The 22,789-nt window shown below is 36.1% G+C and overlaps 1 protein-coding gene across 1 annotated transcript in view; it reads left to right on the plus strand.

Annotated features, from left to right (window-relative positions):
- Nucleotides 1–22,789, plus strand: part of Smp_176530 (hypothetical protein) — a gene marked incomplete at both ends in the record, with an annotated part of 63,407 nt that overhangs the window by 26,967 nt on the left and 13,651 nt on the right. Inside the window, 8 exons of the mRNA XM_018789830.1 lie at nucleotides 9,295–9,350; nucleotides 11,195–11,653; nucleotides 12,989–13,267; nucleotides 15,740–16,087; nucleotides 17,266–17,515; nucleotides 18,581–18,660; nucleotides 20,531–20,667; nucleotides 21,962–22,496. Of these exons, the coding sequence (XP_018655234.1) occupies nucleotides 9,295–9,350; nucleotides 11,195–11,653; nucleotides 12,989–13,267; nucleotides 15,740–16,087; nucleotides 17,266–17,515; nucleotides 18,581–18,660; nucleotides 20,531–20,667; nucleotides 21,962–22,496 (2,144 nt within the window). The remainder of the gene's footprint in view (nucleotides 1–9,294; nucleotides 9,351–11,194; nucleotides 11,654–12,988; nucleotides 13,268–15,739; nucleotides 16,088–17,265; nucleotides 17,516–18,580; nucleotides 18,661–20,530; nucleotides 20,668–21,961; nucleotides 22,497–22,789) is intronic.

Genomic DNA, 22,789 nt, shown 5'->3' on the forward strand with positions numbered 1-22,789 from the left:
ACGAAACGGCCGTCCAGTGTTTCCAGGTTTTCCATGGTGGTCTAGCTTCAATTGACTCATGCTTTTAACTATGAAACATACTCTAACTTCGTCTAGAAAGACAATGTATTTTCCAAGGGTAGTAGGTTGCTTAGTCGTCTGAGTGAAGGTTAGTGAATACTGGAGTGCCAAAAATTCGTGTTTGCATTTTATGCTTACAAAAATTTAGTATGAGTCAGCTGTTGATTTATTCATGAACTGTCTGAGTGATACATTCATAAAAGGCTTGGTAAGCACAGTCATCAAATTCAACAATACACATTTTTATTTAAAATGGTAACTTTGTGGCGGACCAAAAAATATAGTCACTCAAAAATAGCAATAGAGTTGTTACGTCCAAATGTTAGTGTTATAATATATCAATTACAAGATATAAACACAAATTAAAGTTAAGGGGTGTTACTTAGATCTTCAGGCTTGTGCGTGTTTGAATTGCATTCGGTACCACGATTCACAGTTATAGATAATTAATAGTTCCAATGACGTTGCTATAGTTCCAGTCATATTGCCAGACGTGGAAGATAATGGAAATGTGACTGCAGTCTATAAATGTAGATGATAGATATTTCAGAGTTCAGTTACTATAACCACAATCAACGGAGAACAAGAAACGTGTGTATAGTAGTGTATTTACGAGCAGAAAACAACGTCTGTCATGCTATGAGTGTTACACAGCGGAAGAAAGTATGTTCAGGGTCATACACTTAAACGACTGTAAAAATTAACAAAATAAATGCAAATAATATCAAAGACTGTGTACAAAGTAAGTCCGTCCTACCTGTATCTACATAGCTCCTCCAGAGTGTCCCGAGGTAACACAGTTGTAACAAAAGAATGCAAGAGCAGTGCATGCAAAATAATAAGTGCAGTAATAACGAAAGAAAAGTAAAAATGGGTATGTAATAACATGTTACAAAGAAAAACTTTTTTTAAAGGTGCATGTAACTTACGGGATATAACACACACTAGTAATATACAACGCGTTAGTTTACAGAGTGACATGGATGTAGCACAGCACAACAAAAAGAATGAAAATACGGTCAACCAGTGTCTTAGTTTGCTAGTGATAATAAAGTACAGAACTGTTGATAAATCCACAAAACAAAGACGGGACTGCTTATTTTTATGTAAAATTAATAAATAATTATCTAGAATTCACTCGTTTATTATTACGGTATTTTTTTAAAGAAAAATGTGGCAAAGCGAGTAATTGTGTGAAAATGTAATTAAATACAGGTTGTGTAAAAAAAAATAATTTTTATTGGAAAATTTAGTGAATTGAGCAGTGTAATTGTTGCGTCTGGCCGATTGTGAACGCTATATCTGCTTCCCTAAGCTAGTTCCGTATCCCCGAGCTAGAACTATACAGCAACCTGAAGACCAGAGAAAAGGCACAAAGTATGAGGGAAGCGCTTTACTACAGGATTCATTTATGTACAGAAAATACAGGGGTTTTATAGTAATTAAGAGACCTTGAGTTTCCATAGTAGCAGTGTGTTAAACAGCCAATCAGGATCTCGTTATTTTAGTAGCATAGCTTCTATTAATCGCTGACTGGTTGGGGCTCTTTATAAGGCTCTGATAGAGTTTACTGTAAGTCGACGTAACAGTAATATATATCATTGATTGTTTGTTTTGATTTATTACTCGGAAAAATGGACATAAAGCTTAGGTTTCTTTACGGTTCTTCCTTAACGCGTCAATCAATTAGGCTTGATGCTCGGTTTTCCATCCTCCTCTAATCTTGTAGTGGTCAGTGAGAGGGTTGTTTATCTGTATTGCTACCCTCTTTGTCTTGTTGAACTTCGTAGAAGGCTGGTTTTATTCTATTTTTAGAGATAGTTTCCTTCTTTCCGCATATATAGATGATGAAGCTTTTTCATCGACAAAGACAAATTCACATGTTTCCAGGAGTTTGTCAATTTGTGCGCGATTATTATGTTCGCGCGGTGGTATTGCTTTTTAATATTTTCTATCGTTTGCTGTAGACGACTCAATAAACGATCTGGACCAGTTGATATCGTTGTGTCTGGGCTTACTAGTTGACCTGGTGATGTTAGAGTTGTACCGTACACTAGTTTGAAGGATGTGAAACCTATATCTTCATTGATTGTTGAATGAATTCCAAGGAGTACGAGTGGTAGTGCGTCACTTCGACGTATCAGCTTGTGTCATCAGAGAGCTTTTCAATTGGCGGTGAAATCTTTTGACCAGACCAGTAGCTAGTGGATGATAAGCTGTTGTTTTGATGTGGTTTACACCTTGAAGTTTGGTAAATTCCTGGAATAGTACGAATTAAAACTAGGTACCACGGTCTGTAGTAACGATTGAGGTTACCCGATAGTTTGATATCCATTGATCAATGAATACAGCTGTGACAGTCTCTGCGGATATATCTCTAATAGGGCATGCTATCGGCCACCTTGTAAATCTCTCCACCGCGGTAAGGATATGCGCGAAAGATTTCGACGGTGGTAGGAGACCAAATTTATTTTAAATAAATATGTTGAAATCCTTTATCAGGCAATGGAAAATTTCCAAGAGGACTAATCGTATGTCCTTGAATTTTACTGCGTTGACATTGTATGCAGCTTCGTGTCCACCTTTTTACATCAGAGTTGATTTTAGCCAGACAAAACATCCCTTGATGAGTTTCGTGATGGCTCAAATTCTCGGATGTGAAAGTTCGTGTGATTGTTGAGAAATCTGTCGCCGACAAGCTTTTATTATAAAGGGGCGGTTATTGCCAGTGAAAGTATCGCAAATAACGGACGAGTCTGAGAAAGGAATAGGTACAGGCTTAAGAATCAAGTTTGACTTTTACTTTCAGGTCTGCATCCTCTACTTGTAGTTTAGCGATACTTTCGAGACTACTATCGTGTTTGTGTACCAGCTTCTTGATTTCCTTTCCGGGTAAAGCGTCTGAGACGATGTTGGAATGTCATTCGATGAACTGGATATCTGTGGTGAATTGTGAAATGTAGTCCAGTTGTCTTGCTTAGCGTGATGAGTATCTGTCGTACGACGCGTTGAGAGAGTAGCATAAAGGTTTATGATCAGTCATTATAGTAAAATCGCGCCCGTGTAATAGAAAGTTGAAATGCTTTACTGCTAAATACATAGCTAGCAGCTCGCGTCCGAATTCGCTATAACGGTCTTGGGTTGGAGGTAGTCGTGTAGAGAAAAACGTTATAGGTGTAATCTTGTCGTTTGCATGCTGTTGCAATACTGCCCCTACAGCTTTCTGAGATGCATCAGTGCAGAGAATAAGATGAGTCTTGGGGTGAGTATTTAGGTGCTGTAGAATAGTAGCTTTGTATATCGCAGATTACGCTTTCTAGAATGCCTTTTTGGAGTCAGGAAGTAGTGTGAAGATGTCGTCTTTTTCGGCTTTGCTTCCTTTTTATCCAGCCTCAATAAATTTGTCAAGGGTTGTAATGTATCTGCACAATTAGGCAGAATGTGTCGATAAAATTGCACATCGCGAGGAATCGACGTATTGATTTTACTGAATTCGGCTCAAGGTAGTTAGTTATGGCTTTCACTTTTTCCTGTAAAGGTTTGATTCCCTGAGAGTCGATGTGATATCCCAGAAACTCTGAAGCTGGGACGCCGAATATGCATTTAGAAGGGTTGATTGCGACGTCATGCTTTTTGAAGCGGTCGAAGAGGATCTGTAAGTGTTGTTCGTGCTCTAAAATGGATGAGCTGGCGATTGAAACATCATCAACATAAATGAACACGAAGTCTAAACCTCTGATAACCTCGTCTATAAATCGTTGAAAAGTCTGAGCGCCTTTTTTTAGTCTGAATGGCATTCTTAAGAATTTAAGCAAACCAAAAGGTGTGATAATGGTTTTTTTCAATATCTTCTAGTGCCATCGGAATTTGATGATATGCTCTTACAAGCTCTAGCTTAGAAAAGATATGCTTTCCGTGTAGGTTTGGAGAAAAGTAATGTAGATGTGGGATTGCATATTTGTCTGTAGTAGTTTGATTATTTACATGTCGATAACCTCCGCATGGGCTACAGTCGTGAGCTTTCTTGGGAATCATATGTAAAGGCGAAGCCCATGGGTTACTAGATTGTCTGATGGTACCTAGTGTGTTCGAATTCTCTTTTAGCAGCATGTAATTTGGATGGAGATAGTCTCCAGTAGTAGTTATGTGGTGTTGTATATGATATAAGGCGCATTTGTTTTGATAATCAACTCTTGTGACGACTCGTACTTCGACAAGATGCCGGTGGAAATTTTATTCACAGGTTTTATTGATTGGGCAATGTGAGGTTCGTAGTTGGTATTAATTGTACCATTCACCTGTAAAAGCGTATTCTTGTCGATCAGCTTCTTTTTATTCATATTTACTAAAAGGTCGTAGGCACTAAGAAAATCGGCCCCGAGAATAGGTTGTTTGACTTGGGCAACCATAAAAACTCACGTGAATCTTCTTCGGAATCTAAGGTCTAAAATGAGAGACTGCTCTCCATAAGTTTTGACGATTGTCTCGCTGGCCTCAGTGAGTGACAATTTAGCACTCATGGTGTGCCGTCGTCGTAAGAGATGAAGTCGGACGATGTTCTTCACGATCGTTGGTTATTAATTCCGTAAACGAGTTGTGTTGAAGTGTATCCAGCTTTCACTGCTTTGTGAATACCGAGTAAAACGTGTGGAAGAGAGTCAGTCTACTGTGAAATGTTTGCAGCTGAGATCAAAAATGTAGCTGCCAATGAAATCGTCCTGCCAATCTATTTGCTTATGTGTGGTAGGCTGTCGTTCTGAAGATCGTGTGGTTCCTAATAAATGATGTCAGACGATGGAAGATTTCAGATTCGAACTGGCGTCCACGATCATTGGTGATAGATAAAGGACAGACTAAGTTTGCCGTTCATCATTTGACTAAGGTGCGGGTCACTGTTTCAGAGGTGCTGTCCTTGGTGCGTACCGCTTTTGAACATCGTGTTAACCGTCTGCATAAGTTAAAATATAAGAGAATCCATTTGAATATGGTAAGGGTCCTACCAAATCCAAATAAACATAGTAGAAGTAAGCGTCAGGAGTTGAGAAAGATCTTCAAGGACGTTTATTATGTCTAACCACCTTATAATTTCAACAGTTCACACGGGAGCGTGCCGCTATCCCTCATTTCTTTATTTATACGAGGTCAGCGAAATCGTTCTGCTATAAGCTTGGTGATTGCGCGGACACCTGGATTAGAAGGCTTGTGCAATGAATTGGAGCCGTTACGGCACTATTGGACGATCCCTACCTGTAGATTTGTCGCATAGTTAAGCTTCTGTATCTGTTACCATTTTCTTGATCCGTGGTTTCAGGATAATCGAAGATATTTCGTTCTGAAGCTGGGTGAGTCTAGGAAGGTCGATTCCTTGAAAACTGTTCAAGGAAATTATAAGAAACAATGAAACCGCACCTACATTGTTTGCTTTAGGACTATGTCGTATATCTGAAGGAGACTGCGAAATATAGTCTACTTGATGAGTTACCCATTTCCATGAAGTTAGTTGGTTAAGGGTCTCACGAAAGACGTGCAATTAGAAATCAACAATGTCGCTGAAAGTATGTTGCCGCTTGACCGTGGTCGGTTCTGGGTAATCAAGGATGGCCACCACTTTCCTTTTTACAGGGCGACCACGTTGAGAGTCAATAATGTATCTGAGAAGGTTCAGAGAGTCGGCACAACCTGGGTGAATGTTTAGTAAGCCTAATTTGGTTATTTGGTTATTTGTAAAAATGCAAACTCAGGCAAGTGAAAATCATCATTTATCAAGTCAAAAATAGACCGAAGTCAGAGTTTTAAGCAAAAATGAGCTATAAAATCATTTGCATAGGACTCACCTCTCTAATTATGGAGGTGATGAACATGGGTGGTTGTAGTTGTTTATCAAATGTAGTTTGAAGCAATTGAGCGTTGAACTATTTATGAATATTATATAAACTGCCTCTGTAAAAGACCATTTACACATTAGAAACCTGATATTCGTGCAACCCGAAAGACACCCAATAATCTTTAAGCGATTGAAATACGGAAAGACCGCCCCTCATAAGGCCGTTCAAGGTCGTTGAAACGAAACGGCGGGTGGCCTTAAAATTCGCTGACTTTTTTTTGCCGTGCCGTAAACCAGTTAACAAAGCGAATAAGAGCAATCAAATCACAGCATAATTGAATAAAACAGCTTGTGGTCTGCAAAACTGAGTCGTTCAACACACTTTCTCTTGTAAATCACGCCAGTTGAGTATGTGAGCATCAAAAAGTAAGCATGACAGGCAATCATATGGCATATATTCCAGTCTCTTGTCTTTGTCTAAAGTTAATTCCGTTATCTTTTGAACTTCCTTAGAATGTCGTCTCAGATGATCATATCTAGACGAGAGGAAAAGATAAGACTTTAATACCAATGTTTAAAACGATAAGCCAATTTCAGATAACCCCATGAACTGTGGGAGGATAACGGAATTAAGTTGAGGTGCCTCTATCTTCATAAGATAGGCTAGAAACACACTTTAACATATTAATCCGTCATCGTTGAACTTGTTCTAGCGTATCCACTTCAAACCTAAACAAGAGCTTGCAGCTTGAATCCTATATTCCAAGTACGGTCTCACGAAAGTCGGGTGTCATACTCTAAACAATTCTTCGTCCAAGTACTCAAAAGACGTACGAATATCACATGATACCCCAAAGCTTTTTGCAGCAACAGCCATACAGTTACTCGTAGTCTTGAGGTCGCTGTTTATTATGACTTCCAAATCTTCGTAATTTATTACTTTGGATAATAACTCCGTGTGTTGTGTAGCCATATGAATCGTCATCCTTATTTAATTGCATATATATGTATGTGGCGCATATATATCTGGTACGCCTTTGTACCAATATTTATGTGTTTAAATAAATAAATTGCATCACCACACTCTTGTTGGGATTCACTTCTAGTGACAAACCGCCCATCCATGCCACCAATAAATTTAGGTCACCCTGCAATATTGTTCTATCTGACATATTGTATGGGTCTCCAAATCTTTTTTTCATCTGCAAGGAGTAGAACAGATGATTGCTGCAGTCGGTAAGTCATTAACATAAAGTAAAAATAACAGGACTGTGGATTGTTCCGTGCGGAATTCCACATTTTACTTGTTTCCTTATTGACAGAGCCCCATTTATCCGTACCTTTTGTCTTTTATGATTGCGAGAGTTACTTATCCAGCTCACGATTTCATAGTAGATCCCAAAACTTTCCTCTTTTTAATTTGAAAATCAAGTGAGAGACCTTGTTAAAGGCTTGGCTTAGATCTAGAGATATTACATCTACCACAAAATTTCTGTCCTTCGCTGCAGCCCAATCTTCTCTTTCAATGAGCAGATTTATCAGGCATGATAGGCCTTTCCTAAAATCGCGTTGTTCCCTGGATTATTTATTTATTTATTTAAACAAATATTGGTACAAGGAAGCACCAGATACATAGCGCCGCACAAATCTCATTCGATTTGCCTGAGGGCTGTGATACTGCCCAGGTGCCCGAACTGAAGCAGGTGGTTTTCTTAGGGGCCCACACCCGGAACCTTTGACCGAAAGATCTGATCCACAAGGCAGTGGAGCATCGTGAGGAGATGCAGTCCCATGGTAGCCGGTGACCAACAATAGGTTCATACGTCATTCGTTCCATCAGGATCCTGGAGTCCATGTGCACCATTGGTTTGGAATCAGGGTTTTCCAACTCCCCGAGGTGGACTCGCCTTATCCACGGTCCCGGTTAAAGCGCCGGACATTCGCTTTTCGTTCTCTCACTTTCATGATAATATCCCCGCCACTGTGAGAAGGCAGTGAGTAGGACTTCCCTGGCAGAGGCTATATATTCTCTGGCCATGTGAGAGCATTTCGAGAGGGAGAGCGGACTCTCCCCATTCTCGGCCGTACCAGGGCATTTGGGGGCAGTGTCGGTGATGTTTGGAAAAGAGTTAGGGGCAGCCAAATCAAATCGTGGCATCAGAGCTTGAAGTCACTAACTTCTAGTTTGAGCCGTGTTGGTAGATGCAGACTACTTGGTTGGGGTCCGCGTGACTATCGTAACCAATAGTTGGAGACTCTGAGTGAGATGGCTCAGAATCGATGACAATAGCGCAGGTGTATACACTTTTTATATTCCCTTAAACCTTGAGATTAAAAATGCTTCATATCTGTCTTCCTTCCTGTACTATATCCTTATATAAAATCTTTTTTTATATATTACCACCCCCTAAATTAACTACTTTTATGAATCCGGTGTTCATCTTGTTGTGCTAACGAGGTATGGCAACTTGGACCGATGCACGTATATGCCTGGTCCTATGTTGTAACTGACCGACTGACTTTCATATATTTCTCGCGGTGTTGTTAACGAGTAAGTTCCTCTAACACCTATTTTTACTTTGATTAATATCATGAATCGATCATTCTTAAGCCACCATTGAAAACCTGGAAACGCTAAACAGCCGTTTCGTCCTTGTATGTAACTCCTCATAAGTGGGCATCCACGGTCGCGCACGTGGGATTCGAAACCAGGACTTCCATCATGATCACGAACGCTTGACCTCTGGACCACTGAGCATATTTTTACGCTGACAGGTCACACACTTGTGATATCAGCTTTCCACACGTTTAGAGGACCTTAAGTGATCTGTCGAACCATATCAGTAAACTGAATCCATACTTTAGGAGCTCATCTATCGTTGTAAAGGACAAGACCACTTGTTCTGGAGACTGTTTTCCTTTTGAATTTCCATTAAAAATACATGAAGAACCAATCATCTCTGAAGTTGCATTGGTAATAAGCAAGTGTTTCTCTAAGTGTTAGGTTTGCGAATAGGGGAGAATAGACGTCTCTTTCCAGTGGAGATTTAGGAGATTTCCGCAGTCCACTGTATTGTGGGTTATCTCAAGATGAATACTACAGGATTTACCTATAGTCTATAAATAATTTATGGTTTTCTCCTAGATTATTGGAAATCGTCGTAGTTTTGCAGTGAATTTAATTAGGTGTGTGGAAATACTGGGAACAACTGCAAAAGTCACAACGTTTTATATGTTACTCCTAGATTTCAACTTAGTCGGAAGACAAACTTCAGCTTAGTCTTAATTTTGAGGTTTGAAATTGCTTTTCCATGAATTTTATTCAGTATATTGTAATAGGACTTTCCATTGTTCGTAAGATGAGGTCGTGGGTTACACATATTTGATTTTATTTATTATTGCTCTCTCAGTACATTGTGTTTTTATTTCATGTTCTGTTGTTGGTGCATCCAGTTTAACGTTTAAGGTAGATGGTAGCTTGACCTTAAGGCGGCATTTGACTCCGTTGATCGTGAGGTTCTATGGCAGTGTTTGTCACTGAAAGGAGTACCAGAGAAGTTCATTAACCTCATAAAGGCTCTCTACTCGAACACAACTGGTCGAGTTAGAGCCTATGGCGAACTGTCATCAGAATTGATTACCTCAAGTGGTGTTCGTCAGGGCTGTCCACTCTTACCATTCTTGTTTAACTTTGTCATTGACATAATTTTAGAGATAACACTTTCATCATCTCAATTTCCAGAAGTTGAACTTTTACCGGGAGGCTCACTTGTTGACTTAGAATACGCCGATGACATAGTTCTATTTGGTGAAGACGCTGACAAAATGCAGAGTCTTCTGACCACTATAAGCAACTATTCAGGCATGTTCGGGATGCGATTCTCCCCTTCGAAGTACAAAATGTTACTTCAGGATTGGGTTGCATCGGCACCTGAACTAATGATAGGGAGTGAAGTGGTTGAGCGTGTTGACCGCTTCACTTATCCTGGGAGTCTCATCAGCCTTTGTGGTCTGGTGTGTGACGAAATCTCAGCACGGATACATAAGGCTCGTCTAGCTTTCGCCAACTTGCTTCATTTATGGCGTAGGCGAGATATCCGTCTACCAACCAAAGGACGGGTTTACTGTGCAGCAGTTCGTTCCGTCCTACTTTATGGCAGCGAAACATGGCCGACAAGAGTAGAGGATATTCGTAGGCTACTAGTATTTGATCACAGGTGTCTTCGAAGCATTGCTCGTATATCCTGGGACCACCGGGTAAGTAATGCAGTTGTTAGGAAACGGGTACTAGGTAAGGATGGTAAATCGATTGATGAAGTAGTGAAACTTCATCAGTTGAGATGGCTGGGACACGTGTTACGTATGCCCAACCACCGACGTGCAATGTTTCATGGTGTAGGAGTAGGTTGGAAGAAAGCTAGGGGTGGCCAGGCCAAAACGTGGCACAAATCCAAGAAGTCACTGACAAGTGGACTGAGTCATGTTGGTAGGTGTAGACTACCTGGTTGGGATTCGCGAGATGATAGCAACCGATAACAACCTTGAATGATATGGCTCAAAATCGTTTGCAATGGAGAAGGTGCATCCACTCCTTGTGTTCTACCAAATTCTAACCTTTTTAAATTCTTCATGTCCCTATCCTTTTTCTCTTTCCAAATTTATTTCACTGTATTATACTCCTTCAATAACTTCTTCAAACCCTCATCTTTCCCATAATGCTTATACTCTTACTATCTCTACCACTATGGGGTTTGAATCGACAACTTCATCTCTGTGCTATTGTGGTATGGCAACTCGTTGTGACTGACTGACATACTGAGATGGTAGCTAACATGTGATAAATTACCAAGTTACGAGTATTTATCCAGATTCATGTCTTCATTTTTTAATGTCTATACTCGACTCAGACCTATTTTCCACATTCGGGCACTACTTCTTGCCCATTGACTTGGTGCTAGTACAGGTGACTTTCTTTTCATGTTTGTTAACCATGTACTCTGTTTGGTCGGTTTATTGTCTCAAAAGTTTTTGTTCTCTGTCTGAAAGGTGTGTGGAGTGTGCTAACTATATGGCTATTAAATCCCTGAGTAACAGATGGATCCCAAATACCTGGAAAATAAATAACATGATTGCCAAAGTTAACGCAATAATAAAAATAACGGTTTTGTAATGGTCCATGAACTCAAAATATGTTTGACTATGGCTGTATATTTAACATTCTTGTGAAAAGCTATGTAATCCTTTGTATTGTATATTAGTTTTGAAACTTCTACAGTGTCTAGTGTGTGCTCTCTTTTAATTTTCATATAGGTGGCTACCTTTAATCTCGTTATGGATAAATTGCGATTATTGTTTAGCCAGCTTACATCCCTCCTCCCATCATCTGATTTCTGCGAAGCGGATCCTTGTATTCGACTTCGTGAAGGAGTTGAAGCGTACGTACAAAAGTCTAATGATGAGAACTTACTGTTTGATCTTAATGGCACAGAAGTTCATGAAGCATTTTATTTGTGCTGCCTTAATTTTCTGTACGCTTGTAATGACCTACATAAAAGCAATGCAACCAACAGTAGCTCTGACATTCCTATTTTCAGTGTGTTTCAGGAAAAACAGTTGTCCTCATGCCTTCAGTTTGTTGTAGCATTTGGCATTTATCCGCTTTTAGAAACCGGAGTTTCTTTACCCTTAAGTATGCGTTTAGAAAATATCGACAAGTTCATCTGTCCTCGGAAGGAAAAGGATGAAGAAAGAATTGAAAAACTGATGAAGGTAACTTTGAGTAGTCTATGAATGTTTTTACTAGTAGTCGATTCATGCCAGAAATATCTTGAACTTAAATAATATGCAAAGTATATATAAGTTTAATTGAAAAATGAAAATACAACATCTGACTAGAATGTAGAATAAGCTAATTTCCATCTTTTTCGTTTTATGCACATATATTGTCGACCCATAGGTTATCACATAATACTGTTTGTATTTCATCATGAAAACCAGTAACTCGTTTTAATTAGTATAGGGATTCAGCACCTTATTCTTTTGCCGTTCTGTATTTTAAGTATTATAAGTGCCTTATTTAGGACTACATTTTAAGGAGAGATAATATCATATATCGCTGAAGCTTGAATCAACTAAGTGATTAGTTAAATATTCATCACCAGATACTGTGGTTTGCTCTCCTAATATCATATATTCTTCAGCATTTTTTACCAACTTGTCATTTATTTAAACATTGTCAATGTAATGATAATCATTTAGTAGTAGCCAGAATTGTAGCTACAACTCATGCTCAACCATTAAGTAGTCTTGAAACATTAAAAATGTATTTAACGTGGGTTGATCAAGCTATTTGAATACTCATCTAAACAAATAAGGTAATTAAAAAGCACATAGTTCATTTTCCAAGTTTGCTTTCTACACAACAATGGCTTAAAAATTGGTGCACTCGACTTTCAACTAATTCATTACTAGATCAAACCCCATCTCACCTCAGTTTTAGCTGCCAGTCAGTATTACTAGCCCTTCACACAAATGGTTTTGCTCGGATTTGAGTACATAAATCTGCACTTGCTCACGTAGTCACATGAGTAACTAAAAACGCATTTTACTTCAATAAAATAGCACCACCTCTTATATTACAGCATGACAAGATAAAATTAACAAAATGATTGGCAGACGAGCCAGAATAACAGAGTGATGGTTTAATGGTTAAGGTGTCCGACTTTTAGCCACTCAGTTCCAGGTTTGAATCTTGCTCCACCTACTAAGGTTTGGCCAACTGTGTAGTATCATTAGCTCTCGCACTTGGAGTGTGGCTCATAACCAATCAGCTGATGAGTTCATTTTTGGAACTAAATGTATTATGGCTAATTCTGTATATTCAAATAAATGATTTAACTTAGAGCTTCATAAAGTACAATTACTTCTAAAAGCAGGTTAAAGTAAGGTCAATTAAAAAACAATAATAAATTTACCAGTGCGATACACCAAAATTATTTTCTCGCTTTGAATAAAACTATTACACTTCTGAATATCCTTGTCTTCATACAAAACAACTGTTTGTTACATTTTATCATATTATTATTTATTATATAGATTATCAAGTGTCTGCTTTGCTTAAAAGAGTCAAAATCTTTCCAGTTACAACGATTAGTCAGCACCACTTCATTTTTGGGTGATTTAATTGCAAGTTTATTTCAATCTGCTTTCGGAATGGATTCATATTTGCGTAGTAACGATTTCACTCCTGAGAGAGTTTCTTCGTTAATGGCATACATTCGTGAGTCTCGAAAAGTTCTTTGGAAACTGTTACTTGAGCTACCACGTCACATTGCAATGAAAGAATTAATGATTCTTCAAGGTGGTACACATATTCGTGTTAAGGTTAGTTTATTCCTTAATTGTAATATATACAACTATTGTTTTCCTTTATTCTAATACAGTTTGAGTTTATTATTTTCTTCATCATACTTATTCAACAAAATTATTAATTCAGGAAATCTGGTTGTAAAAAAATTCGCTGCATTAAATAAGACAGTCATATGGATGTCAAAGAACAAGAAATAATAATGAATTAGTGGGAATGGGTCAGGAAAAAGGCAACTATAAGGTAGAAATAAAATCGATAATACCGTGTATAATATAGTGAACAGAACACGGGTGGGGGAAATCGAATATATTTAAGCACAAATTACAGACTATCTCACTAAAATCTGATAACCATACAGTAAATAGTTAATTTGCAAAATAACGATCAGTTGTTTCAAACTTGACTGTTCGTTTTGCAAATATCAGTCTATCTTCTCTGATTTCATTGTTCATGCATTGTCATACCGATTGCGCTTCGTTCTTGTTCTTTCCTTATCGATCTTCTGCCGGAATACATTCTATACCTGACCATCACCATATACTACTTATGTGGATATAAGTAACCCACACCACAATAATATTACCTTTCCTTGATTATTTGTATAGGACAACATAATTGTGTTGATCACTAGTCATTTCATTTTTAAACAATAACTGCAAACTCTTTTAGCCTTAAAGTCTTACGATTTTATTGGCTGTGCCCAGGGTGACCTAATGCACCAGTAGATTTTGACGTAGCATATCCACTTTTCAGTTTCCAGTTATCATAAAATTACTGTTTCACCTCTTGCGTTCACTCTTAGTTTCAGTGAGTTATTACAAAATTTTGATCAACTTGATCAAATATGGGAATAATTAAGGTGATAGGACTCATAACTTGATAGCAAGACCTATCCCGAAGCCTTCATTAAATCGCTACCGGGAGTTAAGACTATTTGGCACCTAACGTAGTATTAGAGCTATCATTAATATACAAAATATTCAACCAATATATTTGTTATAACTTGTCACCTGGATGCCCTATTAATGTATAACGTGATAATGCCACCAATGAGAGAGCAGTGAATTATCGATCGGATTAATGACACACAAAACCCGTACGAGCAGTCTAGAGTACTTATCGGTCCTGCTTTCTGCCTAGCCCAGCCAGTTAAGTTCAGAACACCAATCTCAGCCTCTGCAGTATGAATCATTTATTTCAAACATACTGGGTTTACATACCAACCAGACAGACCACATCATACCATAAAATAGAAAACAACATTTGTACAAGATTTAACCAAATATAGCTGTGAATAAGGGAGATAGTAAATGATAGATAGGGCATACTTCAAGAACGGTATATCCTATAATAATAGTCTATAGGTCAAAACAAAGCTTATAATAAGAGGGACATGAATATTAATAGTTCAGTTGTGTAACAAATATACGATAAAAATATACGCATAGTATTGGTCCATACATAGTTCTTAAAAGGTACCACTCATAATTCTCTCCAGGATATAAGAGTAGTACAACTGTGCTGCTTGTCATCATCTTGAAACATGGGCTTTTCCGGTTTGGACATGCGTTAAGGATGTCATTTTGCTGGCTTCTACGTCGTGCATTGTTTGTGGGTACTGAGATGAGATGGAAAAAACAGTAGTCAGTTTATAACGTATAAAAAAACAAGTTATTTAACTCATTCGCTAGATGTTTTGGCATGAGCTACACTCAAAGGGTACAGGCAAATGAAAATACTCGGTTGTTCAAACTGTAGTAGGTGAAGTGGGCTTGATGAGAAGTCAAGCGCATTTATCACTAAGCCACCGTTTACGATATGGTGCCGTACTATGGAAAAAAGTTGTATATCACTGACACCCGCCGATCTATCACGATTGTGTGGTTGAAGTTTTAAAAATGATGGCTTGAGACGTTGCCATATTTATCTCTGAATAAAAACAATAGCGATTCTTCTGTAGTTTTCTTTTGTATTCGTGATAATAAGAAGAATTACTTTAACTGGACAAATTCTTCTTGGTTGTATTTTTTTTTAATGAACCGGACTGTCTTTTCTTACTACAAACTATTCTTATTTATTTATTTATTTTTATTGATAACTCCTCATCATACATCTCACAATTTTATGTAATTATTTGTATGGAGTTTATTTATTTTGATGCCTATTTGCACAATTGTTTGTTTTTTTAGTAAGTAAAGGAGTGAGTGGATACCTAGTCTCTCTCAACTATTTACTACCCAGATTTTGAACTTCCAAACATTTTCTTATTACCTTGTTGGTTTTTCTTAATGTTATTTGATGAACTCTTCCAAGTGATTTTTCGCTTCACGTTATCTCCTGGTATAAATGTTTTAACGCATTACAGTTTACCACGTTTTCATTAGATTATTTATTATTGTTTGGCAGCTAAACTGTCAATTAATAACTAATCTACTGTATATTAACAGCAGTATCTGTCAATGTATTCTTTTGTTGTTCGAATTAAGGGAGCTATTCAGTTACCCAAAGCACCAGTCTGGTTACGTAAATCTTGTGGTCGTTTACTATCCCGTTTGTTGGTCCATCCAGTTGTTATAAGTAATACGAATGCTGAAAAATCTGAAAACGCCCAAAATTTAGGTGTTAGAAGCTTGTTACTAGCTTCTCTGTCTCTTTGTCCTGGGATTTTACCTTCGACTGGTCCAATCACTTCGATTGATCCACGTATTCAACCAAAAATGATTTCAACATTGGCGAATATTTTAACAACAGTCCCCGAATTTGTTCATCATTCCTCGAATGCTTTGGCCAGTGAATCAAGTTATGAAAAATATTTTTCATTGGTTTCTGTTCAGGTATCTGCTATATCTATGAACGTTGTTTGTGTTAATAGGAAAAAAGACGCTAATTAGCATCTATTTTGATCCTTCACTCCTAGTAACTTTTGTAGGGTTTTGTCAGTTTCGTATGGTTGTAGTTTCAGATACAGCTACACTTGAATCATTTTAGTCGCTTGATTACTATTTTTACTCGTAATAAGGTAAATAGGATAATGCATAAAATTTAGTACTAAGCTGTGGACCGTACTTATTGTATAAAAATCAATGATACTGTGATAATATGAGCAAGACTTAAGCCTAAAAAGCAGATCTTAATTCAGTGGCAAGCAAGTGGTCTACACAACTGATACTCTTCTATTGTTTGCGATATCTGCGTTAGTATTTTTTTTTCGTTTATATAATCATGTTGTTTCATTAGAACAAAGACCTATTCTTGTTGGTAGTTTCGTCTTTGAGGTCAATTTATTCGATGTTTTTAGTTAGTTACATTGTCTCTTGAGTATCCATTACTTAGCGAAGTTTTATCATTACATATTATCTGTCCATTAGCATTCTTTTCATTCATTTTAACAGTTTTCACATCGTGCATTCATTTTCTATGAATCATGAAGTCATCCATAACATACTGTCTAAACGTCTTTGCTACATCTGTGTTTCGAAGATTACATCTGTGTTGAAAATCGAATAATTGAATTCATGTACAGTAACATTGGATTATCATAGCTAACAAAATACATCGTCCATTACAATACTTGGGATTTTTTGAGCATTTTATCTAATTGTGTTCCTCATAGTGCTAACTTACAACTTGTTCAAAACAAAGGATAGTTACATGTATTAGTAACTAGTTATGTATCCCATGCTTTTTATGAGGTTTTCATCTCACCTACTGTGATTAGGTAGTAGTATGATATGAATTAAGTACTTACTATAAATTTCGTTGAACTTCCTCTCATACACAGAGGATTGTCAGTCTCATGTTCTAACTGTATGAGGTTTATACATCTGAGTTGTATCATCATCAGCACAAAGTCGAGTGTATAAGTCTGTTGTTGGTTAGTGAGTTACATTAGTGAATAATTAAATTATATGTAAGCTCATTAATTCGTATTGTATTATAAAATAACTGATTCTCTCCCTTGCTTTTTTTCAACCATTTGTTTATGTTTGTTGTTTTGTTTTGGTCTATAAAGTTGTTAGAAATAATTAATACCAAGAATAATACCATGTCAAATACTCAAACGGATTCATTAGCTGTTGCTTCTTTCTTTTATAATGTTGCCATGAAAACAGTGCATGATTTATGCCAGAAATCTTCTAAAATTAATGATGATGATGATAATATTGGTAAAAAATTATTACTTTGGCCATTGATTGGGTTATTAAGGAAATTTTGTCAGATATCTTCAGTTTCCCCAGAAAATGATATGCTAATCGATAACTGTAAGTTTTCACTTTTCCTGTCAAGTTTCAACATATGTCCTCTTTGTATTGAAGAAATCTATGCACAAAAAAGCAATAGCTGATAAATGTTTAAAAGACTCTACCTTCATAGTTCAGGTTTCAGGTTTCGAGACCTTTGATACTATTGTCTGAACAGATTTATTTATGTTTAACAACCACTTAAATGGTTAACAAATTATAGAAGAATGTTAAATGATAAATAGAGACCGAAATATTAGCATGATTTTGATCTTTTGTGGAAAAGCTATGTAAGAAAATACCTAACTTGACAAATGCTGTATCTCCTATTAATATAGTACCCTAATTAGCGATTTACTGCAAAATAATAATATGAACTACAAATCGTGCTGTGTCATCCTGTGTTTATTACACCAACAAATAAGGATCAATTTTTTGTTGAGTAAATAAGATTTTGAGTAAAATAATACCCTACACCTTTTACTGTCTAACAATGAGGGAATGTATGAGCTGTAAATACCCCTAGAAATTACGTGAATTAAGACAGGTTTCAAACCGTGTCACATGCAATAAAATGGTACTAATTGAAGGGGTGAATCAATACATTAGGTTAAAGATATTGTAAGTGTTGTGACCCTGCTAATTATCACGTGATTAATTCGCCGATCAGAATACAACCTATACAATCTTAGTACTGTGCCAAACCAATGACGTGTTGACCGGTACGAGCAGCCTTGTGTGCTTATTGGTTTTCTGTCTTCCTAGCCCTTCCACTTGGGTCCAGAACACCAATACCAGCTTCCGCTATGCGAATCATTTATTTCAAACATACTTGGTTTATATACCAACTAAACAGACCACATCACACCTCAGTTATTGAGTGCTGAATTCACTGAATTCGTTTTTCACGTTATAAATACGTATCATTCAAAGTATTTTATCCTCTTGTTGGGGGTATTTTAGTAAACTAAGCTGCTTCACATTCATCTTTTTTGTTTATTTTTAAGTAGTAATACCTCTTTCTCTTTCCTAAAAAATCAATTTAACACTTTTACTTAATGAATTCAATGTGCTCACCTCTATTAGCTTTGGGATTCGATTTTACTACAAAATGTCAACTTGCCTCACATCATGATCTAGCTCGCTTATTAGAAATTATAAAAGATGTAAGTAAATAATATTAACTTGTATTTCATTTTCTCCTCCATTATTCACAATTGGTTATAATCTATAAATTAGATTGTTTAATTATTGTTTTTTTTAATGTTAAATAATGGAACAAGATGACCATCCAGTGTTTGTCTCATTTGGATAGGTTCGTGATTTCAATGAAATTCAACAATCTTCACAACCCTCTACTAACAATAATTAGAATAACCAGCTAATTAATAGAATAATATATTAATCGAAAAAAATGTTCACAACATTTTATACTTTATTATGAATTGTTTTATTTACTTATTTAAACACATAAACATTGTTACAAGGAGCCATCAAATATATATGCGCCACTCTTCGTTATTCAATTTGTATGAGGACTGGAATATTACCCAGACGCCCAGATTGAAGCAGATGGCTTTCTTAGGGGGACACTCCCCGAGCCTTTGACTTAGAAGCCTAACCCACAAAGCAGAGGAGCAACGTTCGGAGATGCAATTCCATGGTAGCCGGTGACCAACAAAAGGTTCATACGCTATTTGTTCTTTTAGGATCTGGAAGCCCATGTGCACCATTTGTTTGAAATCAGGGTTTTTCAACTTCCCTATGTGGATCCTCTGTACCCACCAACCGGGTTAAAGCACCGGACATTCTCTTTTCGTGTTGTCGATTTCGTAAACAACACCCCTGCCGCGAGAGTAGGGTTACCATCGCAGTGGATTTTTACGCGAGGCCGTTTGAGAGGGAGAGTTGACTCTCTCCACCGTCGGCCTCATGAATTAAGCTGCCTATAAAAAGAAATTCTATTGTCAGATACTTCAATGTAAATACCAATGATAATTTAAGTTTTTCAATTACATCAGATAAACTATCTAACATTATTAAAATAGATAAGAAAGTTTTGGTATATATCTTAGTTTTATTGATTTTTTTTCTGATCGTTGTAAGCCGTTTCAACATAGGTCAGTGCACTGTCATATGTGAGTTTGTGTTGTTCTGGATAACAGTCAATAATAATGATTTTTTCATACATAGGTATTATTCAGATTGATGTTTACAGTTTATAAATGTATTGTTTGGTAGCTTTTTAGAAGGTAGAATTCTGACGGTTTGGTCAGAATTATATTCATGATAAGTTATTACCATTTCATATCTGTCAGTCAAAAAAACAATTTTCTACAGCTTGAAGCTCAGTAATAATAGACTTAATGGATTGTTACTATATCTTCCTTTGATAATTCTAGTGTTGAAGATCCGAAATTAAATGTATCACACTGAAGTGTATACATTTCAAGTATGTACTGTATACTGTAACTAATGTAGCCTTTATTTAGTAATCTCATGAAATCGATTTAAAATTTATAAGTATACTGATTTCTGAGTTATATCTTTTAACGCGCTCTCTAACTATTTTGATCTTAAGCTAGTGATACTACCATCCCTCATATAAGACTGTATCCGAAAGTCCCTGCGTATAAACATTGTACTTTTGGTAAATGAGTGGGGTTTTTCGACTAAATAAAACGTCTATGTACCACAACCTTTCAGCTCTATGACAATTGTCGCTGCTAAATAAAAGTCTTTTGTGATAATCCTACCTTTAACCAATATATATATATATATATATATAAATTTTTTTTAATAAGCATATTTTTTTATCCCAATGAGTAGAAAATTTCATTTTTGACGTTTTGTGATTTAATGTAAACGACTTCTTAGGTTTCCTTCGTATTATTTAAACTTTTGTTAATTTTACCTCGGTTATTTATTTACTCTGAAGATGTGGCTTACATTAAGTCACGAAATTATCAAGTCCGACCTTGGCATTGTTACCTACAGACTCAATTTTAATTTTTTTTCAATTTATTAAACTGTTAGCTATTGGATTGTCCTGAGCCATCTCAAATTGTTATAACAGAAATATGTAAATTATCTAGACCATTATTTATATTGCTCGCACAAACAATTGAAGATGAAGATAACGTTAATGATTCAGAAAGCTTCACTTCACTCAAGTTAGTTGATTATCTTAACTTCCTTCATTTTGTATATTGCGAACTTTCACATGGACTTAAAACTTTTGTTCTCACTAAGTTCTATTTTTTATGCAGTTTTCTCGGTTGTACATTTTTAAAATTGGTTTAAATAATATTCGATACATCAAAGACGTGTTAACTTCTGCAAATTAAACATCTCAAAAGTATCCCTGTACTATTCTACGCACGTGATTATAGTTTGAGCTAAGTCAAGAATGACTTTTATCGAAATTTATCAGTGCTAATCTAAACAACCAACCTTATCTACTCGAAAATATTAATTCATAATTCCAATAAGCGCTTAGGTGTGTTGGATACAAATAGAAGAACATGTTGAATTTCGGAATTATGCACTAAAAAACTGATAATAATCGTTCAAACATAAAGACAATGATTATGTCAATGTAATAGGTGCTGGTGTCAATTCCATAACGAATGAATAGATGATACATATATTATATATCGTTAAACAAAATCGACAAACAACACTTACTACTTTACTAACAATCAAAATATCTTGACCCAGAGCTTACTGTCGATTAACGTTTACTATACGACACGTATAGTGGACTGTAGTTTTCAATCACGTTTCTTCGTTTCGAAGTTGTAAATCTACGTGGTAGGATTCAGCAGTTTCTAAGGTCTACGCAATGTGAATCTGTTCACTTATCATTGATTGAATAATTTAAAAAGCTGGTTATTGTATTCTAGTATCTAATGCCATTTAATTTTCTTATGAATAATATCATTTAGATACGTTTAATATTTTAATTGTATACCTGATAAAAAAATGTGGATAACTAGTTTATTTGCAAAACAAAATATCTAAAAGTAGACATAAGTAAACTATTCTAGGTTTTTAGTTGAATTTATGTAAGGCATAACATATCACTATCGGTTATCTTTTAGTCACTGAGTTAAACTTCATTGTTTGACCATAAGGTTAAACTAACATCTTTATACCAGTCGTTTATTTGTACGGTTTTAGACAAATCAGTTAGTATCGATAATAAGTGACTATATTTTCTTAGAACTGAGTAAATAAACAGCTACAAATCAATCGTTTTTTCTTTTATTCCCACACTTCATCTAATACAGACAGTTTCATCATCTAGCCTCGTTTTATGAAACCACCTCTAAATCATCAGTAGACTGTACTACTTCCTTTTTGTAATCAAGAGTTTGAAATTCCTTCATATTATATCACAATATTATCACGAAACTGAAACTAACTTTTTACTACTAACCAAGTTAGTATACTTTTTGATTTCAGAGAATGCTTAATCTGGATTCTTACTCGTCTTTTATCTTCTAATTTAAATTCCCGTCTCAATCGTTTGTCATTAATACGTAGTTGGTTTAATCTACCCACTCCATCCTTGAAACTTATGCCATCAGAACTACAACATGAAATGTCAATTATGAGTAGTACTACTGATTGGCTTTCAGCTTATTCATGTCAAGAAAGTCTAATGTTTAGATTATTATCCAAAGTTCAGCCTATAGAATCTTCATCCACATCTTTAGATGAAATTACAATGAAAAAACATAATTCAGTTTATGTACCATATAATTGTGTCATAATAAACGAGAAAATACCTACTGTTAATGGAATACAGAATTTATCTTCCAGTATCAAAAGTCTTGTCACATTGCTTTTCTTTATGAGCCCATCTTCATTTCAAAATAATTCTTCTAATAAACAAGTTGGACATCATTTGCATATTCTGATAGATGAAAAACAAAGTAAAAAAAATCAAATCAACGAGATCACTACTCATTCAGATCTTTTTCTGAGTTTATTGACAGTAAGTTCTACTGAATATTGTTTAATTTATTATAAAACACACTTTCAGCATCACTATATTAAACAGTAAAAGTCAATTGACATTCGATGATCTGGTAGCGGTACATTCATAATTCCAATGCTTCAAAAATATCACCTTCAAACAAAGTAACGTCGCTTTTGATTCTTTGTTGCGATAACCGAACACTAAGTTTAGTGTGTAAACGATCCTGTCAGAATCTGACAATATTCGGAATAACAGTCAATCAGCCAACTACAACGTAGGACCAGGCATATACGTGCATCGGTCAAAGT

The sequence above is a fragment of the Schistosoma mansoni genome, chromosome W (assembly GCF_000237925.1).
Source record: "Schistosoma mansoni strain Puerto Rico chromosome W, complete genome".
NCBI lineage: Eukaryota > Metazoa > Platyhelminthes > Trematoda > Strigeidida > Schistosomatidae > Schistosoma > Schistosoma mansoni.